Source organism: Melospiza melodia, chromosome 3 (genome assembly GCF_035770615.1).
Source record: "Melospiza melodia melodia isolate bMelMel2 chromosome 3, bMelMel2.pri, whole genome shotgun sequence".
Classification (NCBI taxonomy): Eukaryota; Metazoa; Chordata; class Aves; order Passeriformes; family Passerellidae; genus Melospiza; species Melospiza melodia.
Window position 1 is genome coordinate 44,584,745 of NC_086196.1, and position 19,089 is coordinate 44,603,833.

At 39.7% G+C, this 19,089-nt stretch overlaps 1 protein-coding gene across 1 annotated transcript; it reads right to left on the minus strand.

Moving 5' to 3' along the window:
• Window positions 1–312: 312 nt before the first annotated feature.
• On the minus strand, window positions 313–18,861 carry PPIL4 (peptidylprolyl isomerase like 4). Its single transcript, XM_063151556.1, has 13 exons — window positions 18,753–18,861; window positions 18,197–18,264; window positions 18,045–18,109; window positions 16,118–16,235; window positions 14,353–14,495; window positions 13,906–14,002; window positions 12,342–12,458; window positions 11,301–11,425; window positions 9,098–9,164; window positions 8,135–8,246; window positions 6,526–6,622; window positions 5,743–5,881; window positions 313–586 (listed from the first exon to the last, which is right to left on the minus strand). Exons 1-13 carry the CDS (start codon window positions 18,820–18,822, stop codon window positions 371–373), a joined length of 1,434 nt encoding a protein of 477 aa, XP_063007626.1. The 5' UTR covers window positions 18,823–18,861; the 3' UTR covers window positions 313–370.
• Between the last annotated feature and the right edge of the window lie 228 nt (window positions 18,862–19,089).

Consider the following 19,089-nt stretch of genomic DNA (forward strand, 5'->3'; position numbering starts at 1 on the left):
CAGCTTAGGTCTGGAGATTACAGCCATCCCATCTGGCCTGCCTAGTCAGAATTTTCTGCCATGGGATAGTTTCAGCTGATTATGTTCCTTAAATATCAGCCTTCCCAGAGAATCAGTAAGAAGTTATCTTTCTTCACAGTCCATTGAAATACTCTATCCAGGCACAGGCACTCCGGGGCAGAACAATTTGCAGTGATTCATCTTGAATTTTAGAATTAGCAGATCATGTTCCAATGAAAGGTATCAAGCTGTAAAATCTTCCTGCATATTGCAAGTCAGACACTACAATAAGTATTACAGAAAAAACACTAACACAAAAGAAAAAAGTTGAATTTATTATTTTAGTTCCCTTCCATATTTTCCTTGTCCTTCATCTGTACTTGGACCTCTCTTTGTCTTTTGATTTCTTAGGACTTCTGCTTCTGTCTGTTTTTTTATCCCAGTCTCTCACTCGGCTGTCTTCTCTGTATTTGTCTTTTTGCCTGCTGTAATCTCTGTCCTGAGAGCGGCTGCGGCTCCGGTGCCTGTCCCTCTTCTCACCCTTGGTCCTCTCCCTGCAGCGCTCTTCGTGCTTCCTCTCAGAGTCCTGCCAAGGGAATTGGACACAAATGCAGTTACAAACAAGAGGGGAAACACACAGAGGCACAGAGTGAACTAGAGAAAAGTTGAGCATGGCAGGTTCCTTAGTTACAGCTGGTAGTACCTTAAAGAGATTCACATCCACAATGATTTGAAGAAGGTAACACAAAAATACCCCCCTGAAACCATCTGAAGAAGGTAAGTTTACAATTAAGTTCTGTCAGTGTTTATAGAAAAAAGCATGGCTGTCAGGCATGCTTCTTGTACTGCCTAAGGAGCTTTGGCAAAACTGGTTATATCAGGGATTCCATTCAGATGGATATTATTAAACTCTTCACAAGCATCAAACAGATTTGTAACCTAGATTTGGATTTCTGAATTTTTTACCTAAGCAATGCAAATATTTCCATTAAGTTTTGGTTCAAGCCCCACAGGCATTCCAGTGCTCTGCAGATGCATAATATATTTTAAGATCTACCTGTAATAATTCTTAATGGCCTAAATTCTAGGCTTCAGCAAAATGAACAAGCTGACAGTTTCATATCACTGTATGTGCTAGCAGAGAGATACAATTTTATGGGGTTTTAATAATAATAATACTGATAAGCACAGATCAATATGAGTTAAGAAGAACGTCTGCATTAAATTGCACAGCATTTCTTTCCTCATTTCAGATATTATTTTTCTAAGGATGTACCATGACAGCAGCCTTCACAACTGTATGGTTAAAACCTACATTCCATGTACCAACAAGAAAACTTCATTTATTTAAAAGAATGGTGAAAAAACTCTACTTTAACCAGAGATTTTATGCAGAAAGCCAGTGACTGGGGTGGTTCCCAGAGCAAACACCACCTTTAGAATGACACTGATAATGCTGAAAGTATTAGGGTTACAATAAGCAACACAAACCCTCTGGATAAACAGACACACGAATAATCGCAGGTTTGATCTGTAACAAAAACTTCTGCTGCTGCTGGGTACAGTAATCTCACTTGTGGCTAAATGCCTATTCCACATCTTTACTGTGCTTTATTTCAGTACACATTTTAAAATCTGGATCCACCAAAGTGTCTCAGTGATGCTTCCAGCTACTTGTAAGAGCTTTGTCTATCCACTCTCAAATGATGCACAGCCGTACTCTTGTGCCCAAAGGCCTCATTCTCATATGTTTGAAAAAGCCAAGAGGCTTCAAGCCCCTCTGTGACAAGGCCTGGGTAAACATCAGACAATGGACATGCTAGTGGAGGGGTAGACAGGAACAAGACAAAAAATATTGGTCAGAAAACCAAATGGTGGGCTTGGTGTATGGCTGCCTTCTAGCTGGTTTGTTGCTGGAGTTTCCTCCCAGCACATGGGAGAGACAGGAGAAAGGCAGGGCAGACTCAGTTGGACAATCCACCAAGTAAACACTGGAGACAAGGCTACTGGCCAAGTGGGGGCAAGAACAGGTTAGTGAACATTTCAAACTACAGACAAACGGCCCTTGTTGGATGCCACAGAAAAGGACAACTTGCTGAAAGGATCAGAGTCATACAAGCATTGAGTTAAATGCCAACAGTGACCTTCACAAAAGCATTTAAGGTACAGGTCTCCAGGGCAAGTCTGAAAGTGACACAACAAGGACACCACAGTACCTAATATGATCACAATGTAAAGGAAAAAAGTGAAATTTGAATTAATAGAATGAATGGCATCTTTATTTCTTGCCAGCATACGTTACATTTCACCTTTTATAAGATTTTTCATTTTAAAGTCTTTGGTGTGGAAAAAGGTCAATTTTTAAAACACTAAATTACTAAAAATAAAATTACTAAAACTACTAAAACTAAAATTACTAAAACTAAATTACTAAAAATAACGGTATTTTGAAACCAAATTTTTATGCCGAAAAGTCAAAAACACACTCTCTTGGAAGAGGAAGAAAAAGATTCGTACTTAACAGCAGGCTCTCTCCTACTGCTGAAATTTGTATTTCTCAGTGCAGGACCACAGCCTCTCATCAGTCACTGAGTAAGTGATGATCACCCCAATTCTTAATCCAGCACTGTGCTGGAGCACACACAAGGAAGGAAATAAGGAAAGAGGGAAAGATGCTTCTCTGGAAGTTCATGGCTGATTTTGCCAAAAGTAATATCTGACTAAACAGCAGTCCCAGGTGAAATAGCAAGAAATATCCTGGCCATGGAAGTAAAATGCACATGCCACCTCTTACATACATTAAACACAGTAGTTAAAGGTTAAAAGGAGCAAACAAATAGAGAGAGCCTTTTTTGGAGGGAGATTTTGATAAAACCTGACCCTGAATATGAAGGGAACAGTGTCCAATAAGCAATAAAAGCAGGAAATCAAAACCAGAAAAATCAGTACCTCTGCCAAAACCATACACTACAGCAATCTGAAATTGGGAAGTCCCTATGTCTTGCAAAAATCTATTGGATAGGCCGTACTACCTCACAGATCCAGCTCTCTTAAAAAATAAAATCCAGGAAAAACCAGAAAACTGGAAGGCAAACAAAGTCATAGTACAGATCTCAGGCAGAAGCATGTCCTGTGTTCAGAAATACTCTACCAAATCCTATCCACAAACCCACATGGCAGCCCACCCTCCTGCCCCAGACCCACATCCTGTTACTTACTAAAAGCAAGCCACAGCACCCTACCTCTTCTACCCACTGTGATGAAGTCAAACAGCACAAGACTCAAAAATATATTCTTGAAACATCAACACACAGGCTGAAGATTCAGGAAATGGGTGTCGGACGAAGAAAAGGATGAGTCAAAATATACTAAAGAAAAAAAGTAACACCAGCAAGAGAACAGAAAAACAACTCAACATCATGGAAACTATTGAGAAAATAAAACCCCTTCAAGTCATAGCTAGAGCTGATAACACAAACTGCAGCTCCAGTTGCCAGAACTTCCCATTATAAGCCCCATATCTCTCTTAATTAAAATCTCTGCCACACTGTGGACTCATGGTGGAAGTTTCTGTATGAAGCATGGCTACTGTGGTCTTTGGCTGATGAGTTGTGGAAGGTCTGCTGCTATTTTATTTTAAAGTTCTTACCTCAAATACATTCAGTGATTTGCAAAATAGGGTAAAGGAAGAATGCTTTGTTTGCCTATATTAAAAATACTACCATTCATTAAAAAGTTTCCATGCTGTTATGCTTTGTGTTGGACTCATATTCCCCCTGAATATATTCCACCTCAGGAACATGTCTGCCTCCCCTTAGTTTCACATATTATGCCCAAAGTATGAATGGTAAAAAACAAAACAAAATTAAAATTTGTATATGCTAAGCAGGATTTGTCACCTAAGCTAGCAGCAGATTTCACTAGAGAGGCCATGCCCAAAATACTGAGTCTGTGTGAGACTGAGTAAATACTGCTCAGTATGTGCCTACTGTACAGTACACACTAACAAGGATATTCAAATCCAGAGAGAAAAATTCTTCCCAGAAATTAATTTTCACAGCTCCAAGAGGGAACTATGATGCTTGCCATCAGAGAATAGACGTGAGCCTCCATCTGTGACTTCGGGTATAAGAAAACTGAACTACTTACAGCAAAATGGGTAAAGGTGACTAAGAGAGAAGAAAGCTGTGGGAAAGAAGATACCAGAACCCAGCAGCAGCAGATTACAAGAACAAACCACATCAGGAGCAGGTGACTAAATCACAAAAAGATACACGTAAACACAGAGGAGATCACACAGACAAGCATTAGAATACGTTCTATTCCAGAACTTGAAAATAGCACCAAAAACCCCTCTGTTCTCCTTCATGTTTCTGTGCTATGAAGTCTCACAATCCATTTACAACGGTTTAGAACAAATGTTAAAAACCTACTGCTGCCAGCACTTGTGCCACCTGCAGGGGTAAAGGCTTCTAAATGATTTTAAAATGTTCTCTGCTGATAATGCATGACTGGCCAGCTCCATGGGTGTAACTCCTGAACCATCAGGAACAAAGACTGCCACCAAAAATACCTGTTTCAAGAAGTCTAAAGCAACAGTTTCCATCAGCCAAACAGACAGGAGAAATTCTAAACCAACATTAGTCCACACCTCCTGTATGCACACACTGCAGCCAGGACTTTACTTACCTGAACAAGCCTCTCCCCTCCACTCAAAGGAACCTGACTGAATTAGTGCAGTGACACAAAAAAAGGGTCCATGAATGAGCAATAGGGCTCACTGCTGGCACTGCAAGATTGTAATTGCTGATGTTCATGAGAAAAATAATTTTCAAGCACTTCAGCAAGAAGTGATGTGTAAGAACAGAATCATGTATGCTTTGTGTACCCAAAACTTTCAGCAGTGCCCAAAATGCAGGATGGGACAACAGCCTTATTTGCTGCAGCTGAAACTTTTTCACTTTCTGCAAAGTTGCTAGAGACAGCTTTGTTCTCACTCATAAAGGCTGCATTGTTAAAATACTGGGGTTTGGTTTTTTTCTTTTCCAGTTTAGCTCAATTCTTCCTAATGCTCACTTAGTGGTGATTAACACTCCACATTCTCACTGCAGACTTCGTTTCCACAAAACACCTTATCTTCAATATCCCAAGCTCTCAGAAAAGTGGGAATGCTGTCCTGACAGGCTGCAGTGGAACTAATGAATGACAGAACTGCTGTCTCCTGTGCTGTCCTCCACAGCTCCACAGGCCTGCACATTCCAGATGCAAGCAAACCCACATGCAGATTTTTACACAAACACTTCCAAAACACTTAGAGACAAATACAAAAAGATAATGTAAAGAGATTGTGCTCCCAACTCCACACAGAAAAAACCCAACATATTATGGTCTGGCAAGAAAATGAGACATAGTCTACAGTTGTGAAATACGATTAACTACTACTTTATGACTAGGAACAACAGGTTCAAAGTGCTGAAGATCCCCTACTTTATGGGAGGCTACATTGCCTCTTCAGGATGCTTTGGCAAAAAACCATCTAGACCTGCCAAGCTACAAAAGTTCATGAGGAAACCCTCTTTCATAATCAAATATTAACATCAGCCTTCTGCAGGTTTACAGCTGCTGTATGTTACACAGGACTTTGCACGCTGTGTCCTTATCCAATATCACACTTTCTTCCTGGCTTCTTTTATGAGGAAAACAATGAACAGGTATAAAGTTAATGCATGAAGAGTCAAGTACCTTAGATTTTTTGGTCCTCTTGTCATCATCTTCATCTTCAGAGTGGTGGTGCTTTTTCTTTTTCTGTTTTTTAGCCAAGTGTGACTGACTTGTGTGAGACTCTTCTACATCCTCATCCAGCACAAGGTCATACTTGGCACTGATGGTGCTGGTTAAGGACAGATCTGTTTCCCAATATCAGTAAGGAGCAGAACACAACAGCCCAGGAAGCAAACCAATCCCTGTTTATCTAACAAGCATTTACCAAGACTCAACACATATTTCAGTCGGAACACAGTTGTACACACTGAAAAAAAACCCAGCTGTGCTAAAATCAGTGAAGTCTGTCCTGTATTGTTAAATACAGCCAGGCTGCATTCTCCTTTCTTATCTACCTGGGGATATCTGAACAACCTATGGTGTTTTCTCTCTTGCTTATCACAAGCAAAGAATAATCTTAGAGAATGATTTAATATTAATACTAGAATGGCCTCATTTCGGAGGCAGAAGGTCCTCTCTGAAACTGCTTAGGAACTCTGTTATGCCATATGTCATTCCAGGGCCGTGGACTAGGAATATTATTTACCTGCACACAACATGGAAGCGAAACAGCACATTTTGATTTGATTAAATTCATCAAAGTGAAAACCACAAAATATTAAATGCCATCTCAAACAGCAAATGGTAATATGAGCTAGAAGGCAAACACCCATTTGGCAGGCTTTAAAAATAAGAAGGCTTTTTCCAGGCTGTTTTCATAAATTCTACTTAATTCAAAAAGTACCTTTGAAAAGAAAAGGATACTCTTGCTTTGGTTTAACCTTTTCTTTCAGAGCAAATTTCGAAGGTTTGTCACGGTCCTTCTCATAGTCCTTGAAATCTTCTTTGGTATACCGCCCACCTGTCCGCAAAAAAATATGTTCATTTCACTCTAACCACAGACACAACCAACACCCACAACTATCATTAAATTCTGATGATGATTTAGGGGCTCTTTATAACCACAGAGAGCTCCAGAGCAGGATACAGTTCCAGAAACACTGACATCTGCATAACAGAGTAGAAAAGAGTAGGACAAGTTGGGATGTTCTGTCCTTCTCTTGCTTGCAGATCCCATTAAACAACACCGAGCTTTCTGCTCATTCATGTCCAGTGGAGACAACACATAAAGAGGATCACAAAGCAGGATTCAGCAACTGGCTTAGTCTCACTTCTATCACAGGTCCTACATCACACTACTTAAAATTGTGTTACCCTGAAAGCCCACAGACTGTTGTCATTATTAAATGATTTTTTGCTCTGGTCTGCACGGAGGGAAACCTCTGAGACAGCTACAGCTCAAGAATTCAACGGAAGACTATGACTAAAAATGTTCACGTCCAGATTTAAAGAGGAACACGAGGGATTTCAGCTTCCATTCACGGAAGCGCCAATGCACGGATCAACGAACCGCGGCAGCGTGCTGCCCTCTCCCGGCCACGCTCAGAACTGCAACACTCGCTGGCCAGGCCAGAAACCGCCGCCGAGCGTGGAAGGTCATTTTTGGGATAACATGTAAGCGCGAGATGACAATACAGTTAGCTTTCCAATATTTTGGACTATTTAGACCCCAGGTAAAGTTTCCCACGCAGGCAGTCAATACAGGATGCACTACAGCACCTGGTATAGACAGAATGGAGTCATCGCAGCTCTGTGCAGGACAGGTTCCACTGTCTCTGTGCTCACGGCCACAACCCTACCTGGAGACACCGCGCACCAACAACTGAGGGCTGACTGCATTCTCACAAGACCACACACAAGAATGTCACCAATGCAATGCACAGACATCTCTCCAAGTCCAGTGTTCTGCTCATGCCCCCAGTATTCAAATAACCACTGCATCCACCTCTTCCACCACCCTTTTCCTCCCAAAATATCCTCAAACACCTGAAACTGGGTTTTTGTAGCATACAATCTGTCATGCAGTACATTTGACCTACAGGGGGTGAAGAACAGAAATCCCTGGTCTCAATACTGACTTTTTCTTGTATGCACCTGACTGTCATACAGTGAATAAAGAAACTAGAAAATAACAATGTATTGGCATATTATTTTGCTAGTAAGTAATATATATCAAAAAAATCATGTCCAAAATTTGAGACAAAAAAAATGTTCAGTGGCAAAATGACATTGGCCAAAAAGGTAATCACGGGCAATGCAATGCTCATGTAACAGTAGGAAGTCCTTCTACTTTTTCTAATGAAACAAATGAAGGGAAGAACTAACAACTGTGTTGGCTCTATTTATTACAGTACCAGAAACTTTATATGCCTGAAGATAAGATGATTTAAACTCCTAACTCTTTATATAATGCTTAGTTTAGAAGTCATGGCTTGTTAAGTTATGAGGATCAAAGAATTGCAAATATACCTACCTTTTCCCTTCCATTTAATCTTTGCAACAGACTGGCTAAAATCCACATGTATCCGTCTGTCATCTATCAGCACATTGTCCATTTTGAAGTAGGCTTTCTCACAGTCTTCCTCCTGATATTAACCAGGAAAATCTTGGGTCATGATTATTTCACAGGAATATTCACAGAAAAGCTCACACAGAAATTCAACTGCTTAGTGGCACACATTTCTTTCTGAAATTGCCTAAAGCACCATAGTTCTTGAATTGTACCATTTCAAAAGAAATAGTTATGCTTTCTCTGACTATCAGCATGTCAATTCCCAATTCTTCAGCTCATTTCAGTATTTAAAAAATTGCCCATCCAGCTACATATCTGGCACATGTAACACACTCGGGGAAAAAAAAAAAGGAAAACAGAACAACTGATAGAAGTTCCAGTTGAACTACATAAATAGTCTAAAGGAAAGTGAGACCATTTTCCAGTGTTGTCCTCACAGATGAGAGATACCAGGACACATAAAGCTAGCCAGCACCAAGAGAGCTATTGCCATCCATCTCACAGTAAGAACAGTGTGTTGATACAGTGGGCATCATTTACAAGCCCAGAAGAGAAAACCACTGAAAACATAGATCCATCTTATTCCATACACCCTCCTTTCTTTATGCTGCATGCTCCTAGCACTCCTTTCTTCAACTCTTCAAGACTTAATGCACTCTGGGGGAACAAAGGACTTGATCCCCTCCCACTGGTTTGAAGACAGTCTAAGTACATTTTTGTACTGGCAGCTCAAACAGAGACAGACTTGCATATTGACTCATTTAGGACCCACAACTTCTATAACTAAGTTATAGTTTCTCTCAGTAAGAGAAAACACTAACTATTCCACACTTGAAGATGTCAGTGTTTTTTCTAGATAGAAGTATACCAAAAAGGGGCTTTTACAAGCAGGATCTACATACAGTTCATACCTAAAACCCATACCTTTTCAAACTCAATGAAAGCATAACAAAGAGATTCACCAGTCTTCCAGTCTCGGATCACTTCACAACTGAAAAAATGATAGGAAATTAAAATGTTAACACTGTTGGAGCAAAAAATGTAGGGTAGGAAAGCACTGCTTAAAAGGACAAATAAGTTAAAAAAATAACCCAAAAAATCCCAACCCACAAAACCTAAACACCTTGAAGGTATTAAAACACTTGATTCTGAGATCCCCTATTGCAAGAAAAAAATGCATGATTGCATTTTTGCTTTTTCAAAGCAAAAAACATTGCTTTGAGCAACTACACTGAACTCACATGCAGTTACCATGAAGGACAAAACTATAGATGAATTTCTAATCAATGAAACAAAATATATTTTCCAACATTACTGTTTGTTTCTAATTTTTTGCATTTCACTAATGCAAGACCAGAAATCCCACATTCTGTTTTCTCTGTCATTTTAAGCAAAAGTTTAAACAAACATCCTGTGACAAACCTTCTCTTCTTAGCAAGCACCTCTTCAGCAGCCCAACTTTTTATCATGCAGGTCACTGGGCAAAAATAAGAAGCCTGAAAGTATTGAATAAGTAGCGCAAAATGGGAAGAATATAGTATTGTATCAGTATTGCACAACTCTTGTACTGGATGTAAGAATTCTGACTACAGGATGCTGGAGGAGGGCACGCAGGCAACAAGGGCAGGATATGTGGCATTAAGGTGAGAATAATGTGAGACATGTAGAAAGGAAGTGACAAATCAGGATCCGGAATCAAAAGATGATCAAGGCTGAAAGAAAAAAAATCTGGGAGGGAAAAGAAAAAAAAGTAGACCATAAGACTATTGAGACAAGCTACAGGAATTCCTAGCAGCAGAGGGCAGAATGATTTTGTGCAAGAACCCTCCTTCATGGATTATTCAGAGAACCTATCTGAAAGTGGAAGGACTGCAGAAGAGTGACAGAGCAGACTCTAACAGAGATCAAAAAAATCAGAAATCCTTACAGCATAGAGAAATCACACTGGAGTAGTATGAGCAGCATACAACGCAAATTTCCCCCCCACACACAGACAGTGTAGTTTGGGATCTGGAAGGCTGCAGACCTGTGTGCCAGTACTGCACAAACTGCCAGAAACTCTAAGCAGAACACAGTTAGCATCCATCTGAATACTCAGGGCCTACGCCAGACCGCCTGAATAAACTTAAGTGAAATGCCCTAACAGAGTCAACATGCTCATGTGTGGTGATGATGATGATGATCCATTCCATGAAGTCTTTTGAAATCCCTCTGCAAATTCTAATAAACTCCTGCACCAAAAGCTTTTGGGGAAAGTAAGCAGAAAGGGTATAAGAAACATCTCTGCATCGATAAACATGCAGCAAGATAAGCATGGGTTGAACCATAACTGTATATTGTAAAAAAACCCAAAAAAACCCCAACGACAAAAACAACTTTAGCATTCACTAGAAAAGGAGTTAAGAGTAAAACAGAGAACAAAACTGTTCCACTATAAATCTGTAATTTCCTCAAAACTGTGTGCAGTTCGGGTTCTGTCATCTTGAGATGAAAACAAAAGAACAGGAAAAGGACAAGAAAAGCAAAACAAGGTAATTAAGTCTGTACTACGAAGAAGCATGAATATGTAGCTTAGTGCTCTAGGCAAGGAGAAAAAATAACTTTGAGGTGTAGGATAGAGGAGTGTAGGAAAGCAGATTTCACTGCCCATCTGGTCTTTTGGTAGCAGTACTAGGAGGAATCAGCTGAAACTACCAGAAGCCAAGGTCAAAACTGAGAAGGGCAGCAGGAATGAGGAACACCTGCAAGAAGTGTATCAGACACCACAGATGTTTGGTGCTTTATCCCAAACCACACATACTCCCACAGGAAAGAAAATCCCAGAGACTCTATCCAGCTCATTGAGCATCTGACATAAAAACTGCTGAAGGAATGAGAGGATGGGGGCAAAGAGAAGTGTTACACGCTTTCTTGGTTCCTACACTTCCTTAGGCTTTCCTTAAAACCACTCCTGGGGCAGGATATTTATCTAGCTAGATCTGCCTTTGTATCCCCGTTGTTGTGGTCTCTACCCAAACAGAGCATAAACCTCCTGAGACACCAGACTACTCCTTTACAGCCAAACTTAAACAGACTGGGAGGAATCAAGTTCAATTTCAACAAAGAAGGTTTTCTCTTTTATAACTACCTTTTAATGGGACCAAATCGTGAAAATATTATCTCCAGGTCTTCACCTGTGGTCACAGGATTCAGTTTACAAACAAAAAGCACATTTTCTGGTGGCTTGATGTCTGCATCTGGCAAGTCTCCCACCTGGGATACAGAAAGAAGACATCACTTTGGCCTAAAGCTCTCAGTAGGTAGCACAGCACACTGGGAACACATTTTTTGTGTGATCTCACATTCCTATCACAAAATCAAAACTTTATTAAATATTTTTGCTACTCAGTGTCACACAAAAAAGTGTTTTCTATAGCACCTAAAATTTATTATTTATTTGCAATTCCACTGCTGGAATTCATGAAAGTTTACAAATACGTTCTACTTTGCTTTTTCTGGTCTTAGGATAAAAAACAGACAGTTCCAAAAGGTGAAAGTGCACCCTTTTTGTCCCTACAAATCTTCTGCAACACTGTGGCCAGATCTGGCTTGATCTTGGAATAAGTCTCTGCTGCAAACTGTTCACCATAAATTTGAATTTGGTAGTTGTAAGGAAGTGAGATGGATCCACTAATCTTTCAAGGGTGTATATTTTAGTTACTTTTTTTCTTAAAAAAAAATGGGCTTCAAAGCCTGTTTACAATTTTTGTTACTATGGAGTTTATCACTGAGAGGAATTCGTTACAAGTTAGCTCAGCTCTCTCCCACACATAACCTTGTGAAGGTTGTGTGAACCTTGTGCTGAACCTTGTCCAGGACTGCAGGTATTCCAGCAGCATACTATATCTGTTACATTTTTTTAATTGGATGAATTTCTAGCAAGTTTTTAGAAAGCCTCCACTGGCCACTCTGACAATGAACTATCACTGGTTTTATCAGAAAACCACAACATGAGTGCTCATGCTCAATCCTTTCATTGTAAAAGAGATATTTAATAGCAGATTCTGAAACACGACATCATCACCAGATAGGTAATTTCAAGATAAATGGTACATACCCTCCTAGACTTAACAGCATGCACACACACAGAGAAATAAGATCTAAAAGGTAAATACAGAAAGATGTTCACCATTTCCAAAAGAATTGCACGAGTTTTTGCTTCTTTTTCTGCCTGAACTTCTTCTATTTCATCTGCAGTCCGTCCTTTCATGTCATCAATTTCTTCATCTGCTCCTATTCTGCCACTCTGAAAAATGAAGGAAAAGGATATTTATTACCAAACCATGGCAAAAACTCTTTCTCACAAAACTCTTTCTCACTTTCCAACTATTACTTGGACAACCTCTTCCCTCATCCCTCAAGACACAAAACATGCTTAAGCACTGTATGTCTGCAGAACTGGGCTTTCATTCTGTCCTTCCCACTTAGACTAGAACAAAAGAAAAAAGGATAAGATGTTATCCTCATATTTCAGGCACTGTGAAGTATTTCGGAAATTCTGTGACTAGTCTAAACCATATTCAGTGAGATATTCTAAGTTCTTTTCTATATACCCAGCCACTCAACAGCTCACCACAAGTGTCAACTCATCCAGGTAACTCCTGCCACAAATGAAGGTAAGGAGCACTGCAAATATTTGTTGTGTCTAGCATGACGTTAAATAGAGCATAGCAAAATAATAATTTTCTTTTTATACATCTATACCTAGGCAGGCCTTGAGGTTTATTTTTTTTATCCTCACCAGCATTTCTAGAATGCTGCCTTTCTTACAGACATTTCCATGCTAAAAGGGGAGGATATGCCTATCCTCAGACAGGCTATGAGCAAAAAAAACTCAGTAAAAGTCTTCACATCTCTATGCTGCTGGCAGTGAGCTACTAAATACCTTATTCTTAACATAGCTGAAGGTACATCAGAGATCAACCACTGTGTACACATACTATGAAACCCCAATTTCAATCTTATAATTGTATTATTGAGGTTAAAAACAAACAATATTTTCTCTAGCTAATTAATTCTTTACTAGAAACAACTGTTTCCATACAAGGGAATAATCTCACAAGCAATTTCTCTAAGTGCAAATGAGTAAATTACTAATAACTGCAATTATTTTTATAAAATTCCTTCTGTTAGAACAAATAGCCCAGAGCAGTATGTGTGCCTGCATATATAACTCAAGAATGACCAAGATTACTTCCACTGAAACACAACCTATTCACATTTAAAAGGAAAACAACAGTAACCATTTCAATATTAATAAATGTTAGTTGTATTTTGTCTTCTACCAGAGTATACAGAAAACCAGTAATACTAGCATTGAATATTCTGAATGTTCTGCTTATCTACACTGAAAATAGAAACCTAAAATACAGCTTTCAAACACAGCTCCACTGGAGCCACAGGGGAGAGCATCCAAGTCATGCTTTTATCCTTCTCTTGGAAGGTTAAGGAGCTGTATTTGATTAAACACAGCAGTAGCCCCAAATAACTGACAAGCATTTGACATATCAGAACTCAAGCTGGCACAGTAGAACACCTTCTGCATGAAAAAATGTGCAGCTCTCTTAGGACATAGATTTGAGACACAAAATCTTGAAGACTGATTTCTTATTTTGGCCAAATCTGTGCTGGACACTAATTGAGATAAACTTTTAAAATTATTTCTTCCAACTTTTCCTGTTGTGAACACTCACATCGAGCTGCTCCTTCGTAGGTTCTGGTGAGCGATCAGGAACACACAGCCCAGGTGGGTCATCAAAGGGATCATCTAAAATTACTGTATGATTTATCCTTAGAGAAAACAAAGTCAAGATCAGCATTGGTTACATGCAAGTAAAACTTGGTTTACACAACTAACACCAGACCAGCCCCACTAAATCTCAGCTGCATCCCAAACTGCCAAATATCCCGTGTGCTTGGAGATTCTAGCACTGATGCTTTTGGAAGGGCAACATGGCTAAATATTGTTTATTTATTGTTTATTTATTGTTTATTTAGCCTCTAATACTGGGGGAATAAAAAGGATTTGAGATAGCACATACAGGTCACCTGACATCATGATATTAATCTAGTTTCCAAAAGAAGTAAATTCATTCAATAGTAATGTATTCCTCAAAAAGCAAAGTTAAAAGCAGTCACACCTGATATCTTGATATGGGATAAAATCCTTATCTACAAAGGTTTCATTAATTATCTTCAACACATCCATGCCTTCTGTCACTTCTCCAAATACTGTATGCACACCATCAAGGTAATCCAGGTTTTCCCCTGTGGTAATGAGGAACTACAAAAGAAGATACAAAAGTAGAAACAGTAAATAGAAAATTTCAGGTTGTACTTTTTTTAAAAAAATCTTAACACACTCTTACTGAATTCAGTGGGGAAAAAAAAAAAAACATCTTCCCATTTTTTGTAGAAGATTGCTCTGGGAATATGGTGAGCCAACCTATAACTCACAGCCACTGCCTGAGGCAATCTCCCTGTGCAGGAGCCTGTGGGTGCAGCACAGGATCCTTCTGTGAACTGGGAATCGGGCACAAGGGATTGGAGGAGTGGAGAGATCTCTGCTGGGCAGGGCTGCTGAGCAAGACCAGCAAAAGCTGTCACTGGCATCACAGCTGGTGAAAGGGAGGACAGAAAGAGCAAGGCTACCCCTTGTGAGCTGAGCTCAAATCACCTCATCACCAAGCAGCATTTGGCAGGTACTTTTTCATAAACTTGGCAGAAACTCCCTCTACTATCTTCACCTAACTCCCATAGTACTACTTTTACCTACTATCTTTACCTATTCTATCCACACTTTTTTCCTTTCTTCCCACAAAGCCCTCTCCTGAAAAACAGGATGCAGCAGCACTGAGAGAAGAACTAGCACACACTGACTTAGATCAACTTGAACTGGTACCGGAAAGTATCTTATGACAAATCAGATCTTTCACCTTAAGGCAAAACTGAAACTATGAACACTGATAGCAGCTGAGAATTCAGTAACAAATTATAGAGGGCACTTGGCAATGGAGGAGGGAGGAAGAGGCAGATATGCACAAATAACAGGACACAACTGCTGCACCCACACTTTACAGTCTGACTGGTAACATCCCACTCCTCATTCTCTCTACAACACAGTTAAGATTGGTTAGTAGTTGGTAAAGGTTACACTAAACTACACCATACTTGTAAGGCAACTCCATGTAGTTTCTTTCTGGAATTTTTCTGGAAGAAGCTGCAATAACCTGGGATCAGCATTCATTACCACATGCCTGCATATATACTAGCAGGCTGTATCTTAAATACAAATACTATTGTCATCTCTTTTTCCTAAATACCCCAACCATGCCATTTTATACATACAATGCAGGGAAGCACCATAATTACCTGTATATTTTACAAGGTCTAGCTCGAATAAAACCCTACTTTTTTTTAAATTGTTCTTTGATTATTAAAAATCCCTCTTTTTAAAAATTAAAATATATGGATATTAAAAGCAAGGCATTTTAATTCCTAGAAGTGACAACGCACCTAAAATAATAATAATTCAGAAATATTAGTGTTCTATGAGCATTAAAAACAAAAAAAAGCCTTAAAAAATAAGTAACAATAATTACCTACAACAAAATCTTTGTGCACATGAACAGCAAACAGAACAAGACCACTTTCAAAAACTGTTTTTATACCAGCACTGGGGTAAAACTGTAAACTTACATTATTAATGCACTTTCAAGTAACCATACAGGAGAAACTGTGATATGGTTTCACTTTCCAAACTAACGCAGTCATAACCAGAAAATGTCAATATTATTTCAAAAATCAGTTTCCTTAATTTTCACTTCCATTTAACTACAGAAATTTTTTTTCCTGACCATTTTGTACATTAGCAAAATCACATCAGAGTATTAACACAGTGCTGACCTGTGATCCATGCTGATCACTGCCATTGTTCACCATGGACACAGTTCCCTTCTTCTTGTGCTTGATTCTCGGCACCTTTTCTGCCTCAAAAAATCTGGCTTGATCACCATACAGCTGACTAAAAAAACATACATAACAGATATGTTACGAGAAAAATTAATTTTTCAAAGTGAGCTAACCAAACATTGTAAAACTCTAAATGACATCTCAAAAATTTTTTACATTTCACAATTACATTAGGCCTTCAAATAAACCTATATTTTATATTGCACTCATGAACATATTTATGGACCTGTACACTTCCACGGTTACAGTTATGTTCCTTCCATATTACAAGGAACAACAATTTTTTTCTCTGGACATTTCACAGAAGCTTTTTTGGGGGGTGGGAAGGGTATACTTATATATTTTTAAGTACAGCGTGCAGCATTTTTCTGAGGCATGAAGGAACTGTACATTTTAAGTAGGTTCTGCAAAAATAAGTTATTCCACACTGTAAAAATGCAGTTATTTACATGAAAAAATTATCTCCCAAGAAAAACAGAAAAGCGGGACATCTATGTGCAAAATCAGTTAATCATACAGACAGGACTGAATACAATAATTTGGGATATACAGGATATGGCAAATTGTTGCACTCTTTTTAATTTTTTTTTTTATCTAACCCTGCTATCACTTATTTTGTCTCATTCCACAAACTGATGGCTGCATGATCAATAACCATATTTGCCCAAATGTAAGGACAGTGCTGTGTTTAAACTCATTCTCTAGGCAGGTGCTAGCCTCTATGAAGAGAGGATTCAAATTAAACTTTGCCTGCAAGAACACAAACTCCAGTTCCATGCACTGCAGCAGAAACAAACACGTACAAAAGACAAATTGACCTTCTCCATGCTATTGCCAGACAGGATCTGACACTCTCATCACACTGTACTTCCCAATTTGCCATTCCAGTAAGTCTTAGGAGACTTGTATCATATCAAAATAAACTTAATTGACTTGTGTGCAGAGACAGGCAAGCCTGGCAAGTTTACCTACCTAGACTTAATCTGCTTAGCACAGGTACGCTGCTTCCAGAACCACTGGAGAGGTGATTCATGGATCCATGAGCTCCACGCTTTGTATTTAAGAGGCACTGACAGACTGACTTACAAAAGCCAGCACTAGTCTAGAAACACTGTCTCTGTTCCAGCTGAACACTTTTATTGCTGTAAATTGTGTTCCCCAGCAACTCCCCAGTAATTAGTTCTGCTCTGTAACTTTAATCCTACTTTTAATGACTATTTCAAATGAATCATACAGAACACATGCATTTTAACTCCATCCTAGCTGTTTGAATGATTTCTTCAACTCTTGTCTCCCTGACCACTGAAAACTTCTCAAACAAATAAGAAAAGTGATTTATTTGTAAACATTCAACATGACTAAAACTCAAATAAGTAAGGGGATCACTTTCTTATATACAGAGGAAATCAAGTATTGCCTCTATGCTCCACTCATGCTCAATAATTTAGTATATTTTGTTATAATAATAAATGTATTCACCATGCTAATTGATTCTGTCTTCTACAGAGCATTTAGTCATGATACTTTTTTTACCAAACACAATTATTTGCCAGCTTTTAAACAAACAGAAATGCATGTACAAGTTGTTACCTGTAACTTCACTTCTATGGTCAGAGACAGAACAATGTCCAGGAAAAAAAAACCAGTGAATGGCCAAAGGCAGCATAGAAATTTAAAGGGATCTAATTATGAAAACCAAAGAAGCTTATGCATCAACATTTTTATTTCCCACCAGTAATTCTGCCCCAAGAAAGCTGAAGACAATCTAACCGGGAACTCCTACTCCCTTACACAAATTCTCTGTTGAGATATATATACACACACACATATCTATGTATAATTTCTATACATAAACACTTACCAAAATATGGATTCCCCTCCACGACCAGTTCCCATGGGGTCACCAGTTTGTATAATAAAATCCCTCTGTCACAAAGGAGAATCACATAAGATATTGCTTTCATGTTTGTGAATTTAAACCAACCAAAAAACCAAGGAATTGAGAATACTCACCTGTACATTATAAATAAGACAATAATTGTAGTATTTGACTTTGCAGAGCTTCAGGAAATTCAGACAAGCTGCAAGAAATCATAGCAACATTTACAAAGGAAACTCCAGATACAATAAAAATGAATGTAACAGAGCCCTAGTTTAACGTGCTGAAAAGTGTTTTTGGAGCAGACTGCATCGAGACTTATCAGGGTACAGCCCACAAACACTGAGAGAAATGCTCGAAAGAGGTGTAACATTTCCTCCCTTCCTACAAACCATCTCCAGCGATTCAAAGAACCCTAAAAACGGCTTTTTTTACAGAAACATATTTCCCCCCACCCTTTCCCTCTCGTTTCCTTTCAAACGCTTGAGAAAGAAGCTCACGGCAGCCCTTCGATTGAGATATTACAGATATTACATTTGCGGCCGTGAGCACTGACTGCACTCCCGGCCTCTGCGCCGAGCGAGGCCGCCACCCGCCCGCGCAAGGGGAGAGCCGGTGCCGGGGGGCTCAGGGGCGAGCCCGGTGCCGGCAGGGCCGGGGAAAGGCGGTGCCGGCGGGCTCGGCTCGTACCGCGGGGACGCTCCTCCGTGTACAGGTCGATGACCAGGTCGCCCACCGTGGTCTCCAGGAGCACCGCCATGGCCGCGCACGACACAGCCCGGCCCAGCCCGGCAAAGCCCAGCACAGCCCGGCTGGCGCCCCCTGGCGGCGCGGAAGACCCCGCGGAGGATCCCTCAGGGGCGGGGCGGGGCGGGCCATGGGTCCCCGCAGTCCTGAGGGCGCCGGCGGTGGAAAATGCGGAACGTGTAAAAGTTAAAGCAGGATGTTCTTCCATATGTAAGATCCTGGTATACTTTCAGACAGATTGTTCTGCCAGGTTGGAAAAGACCTCCCTCCCTTTGAGATC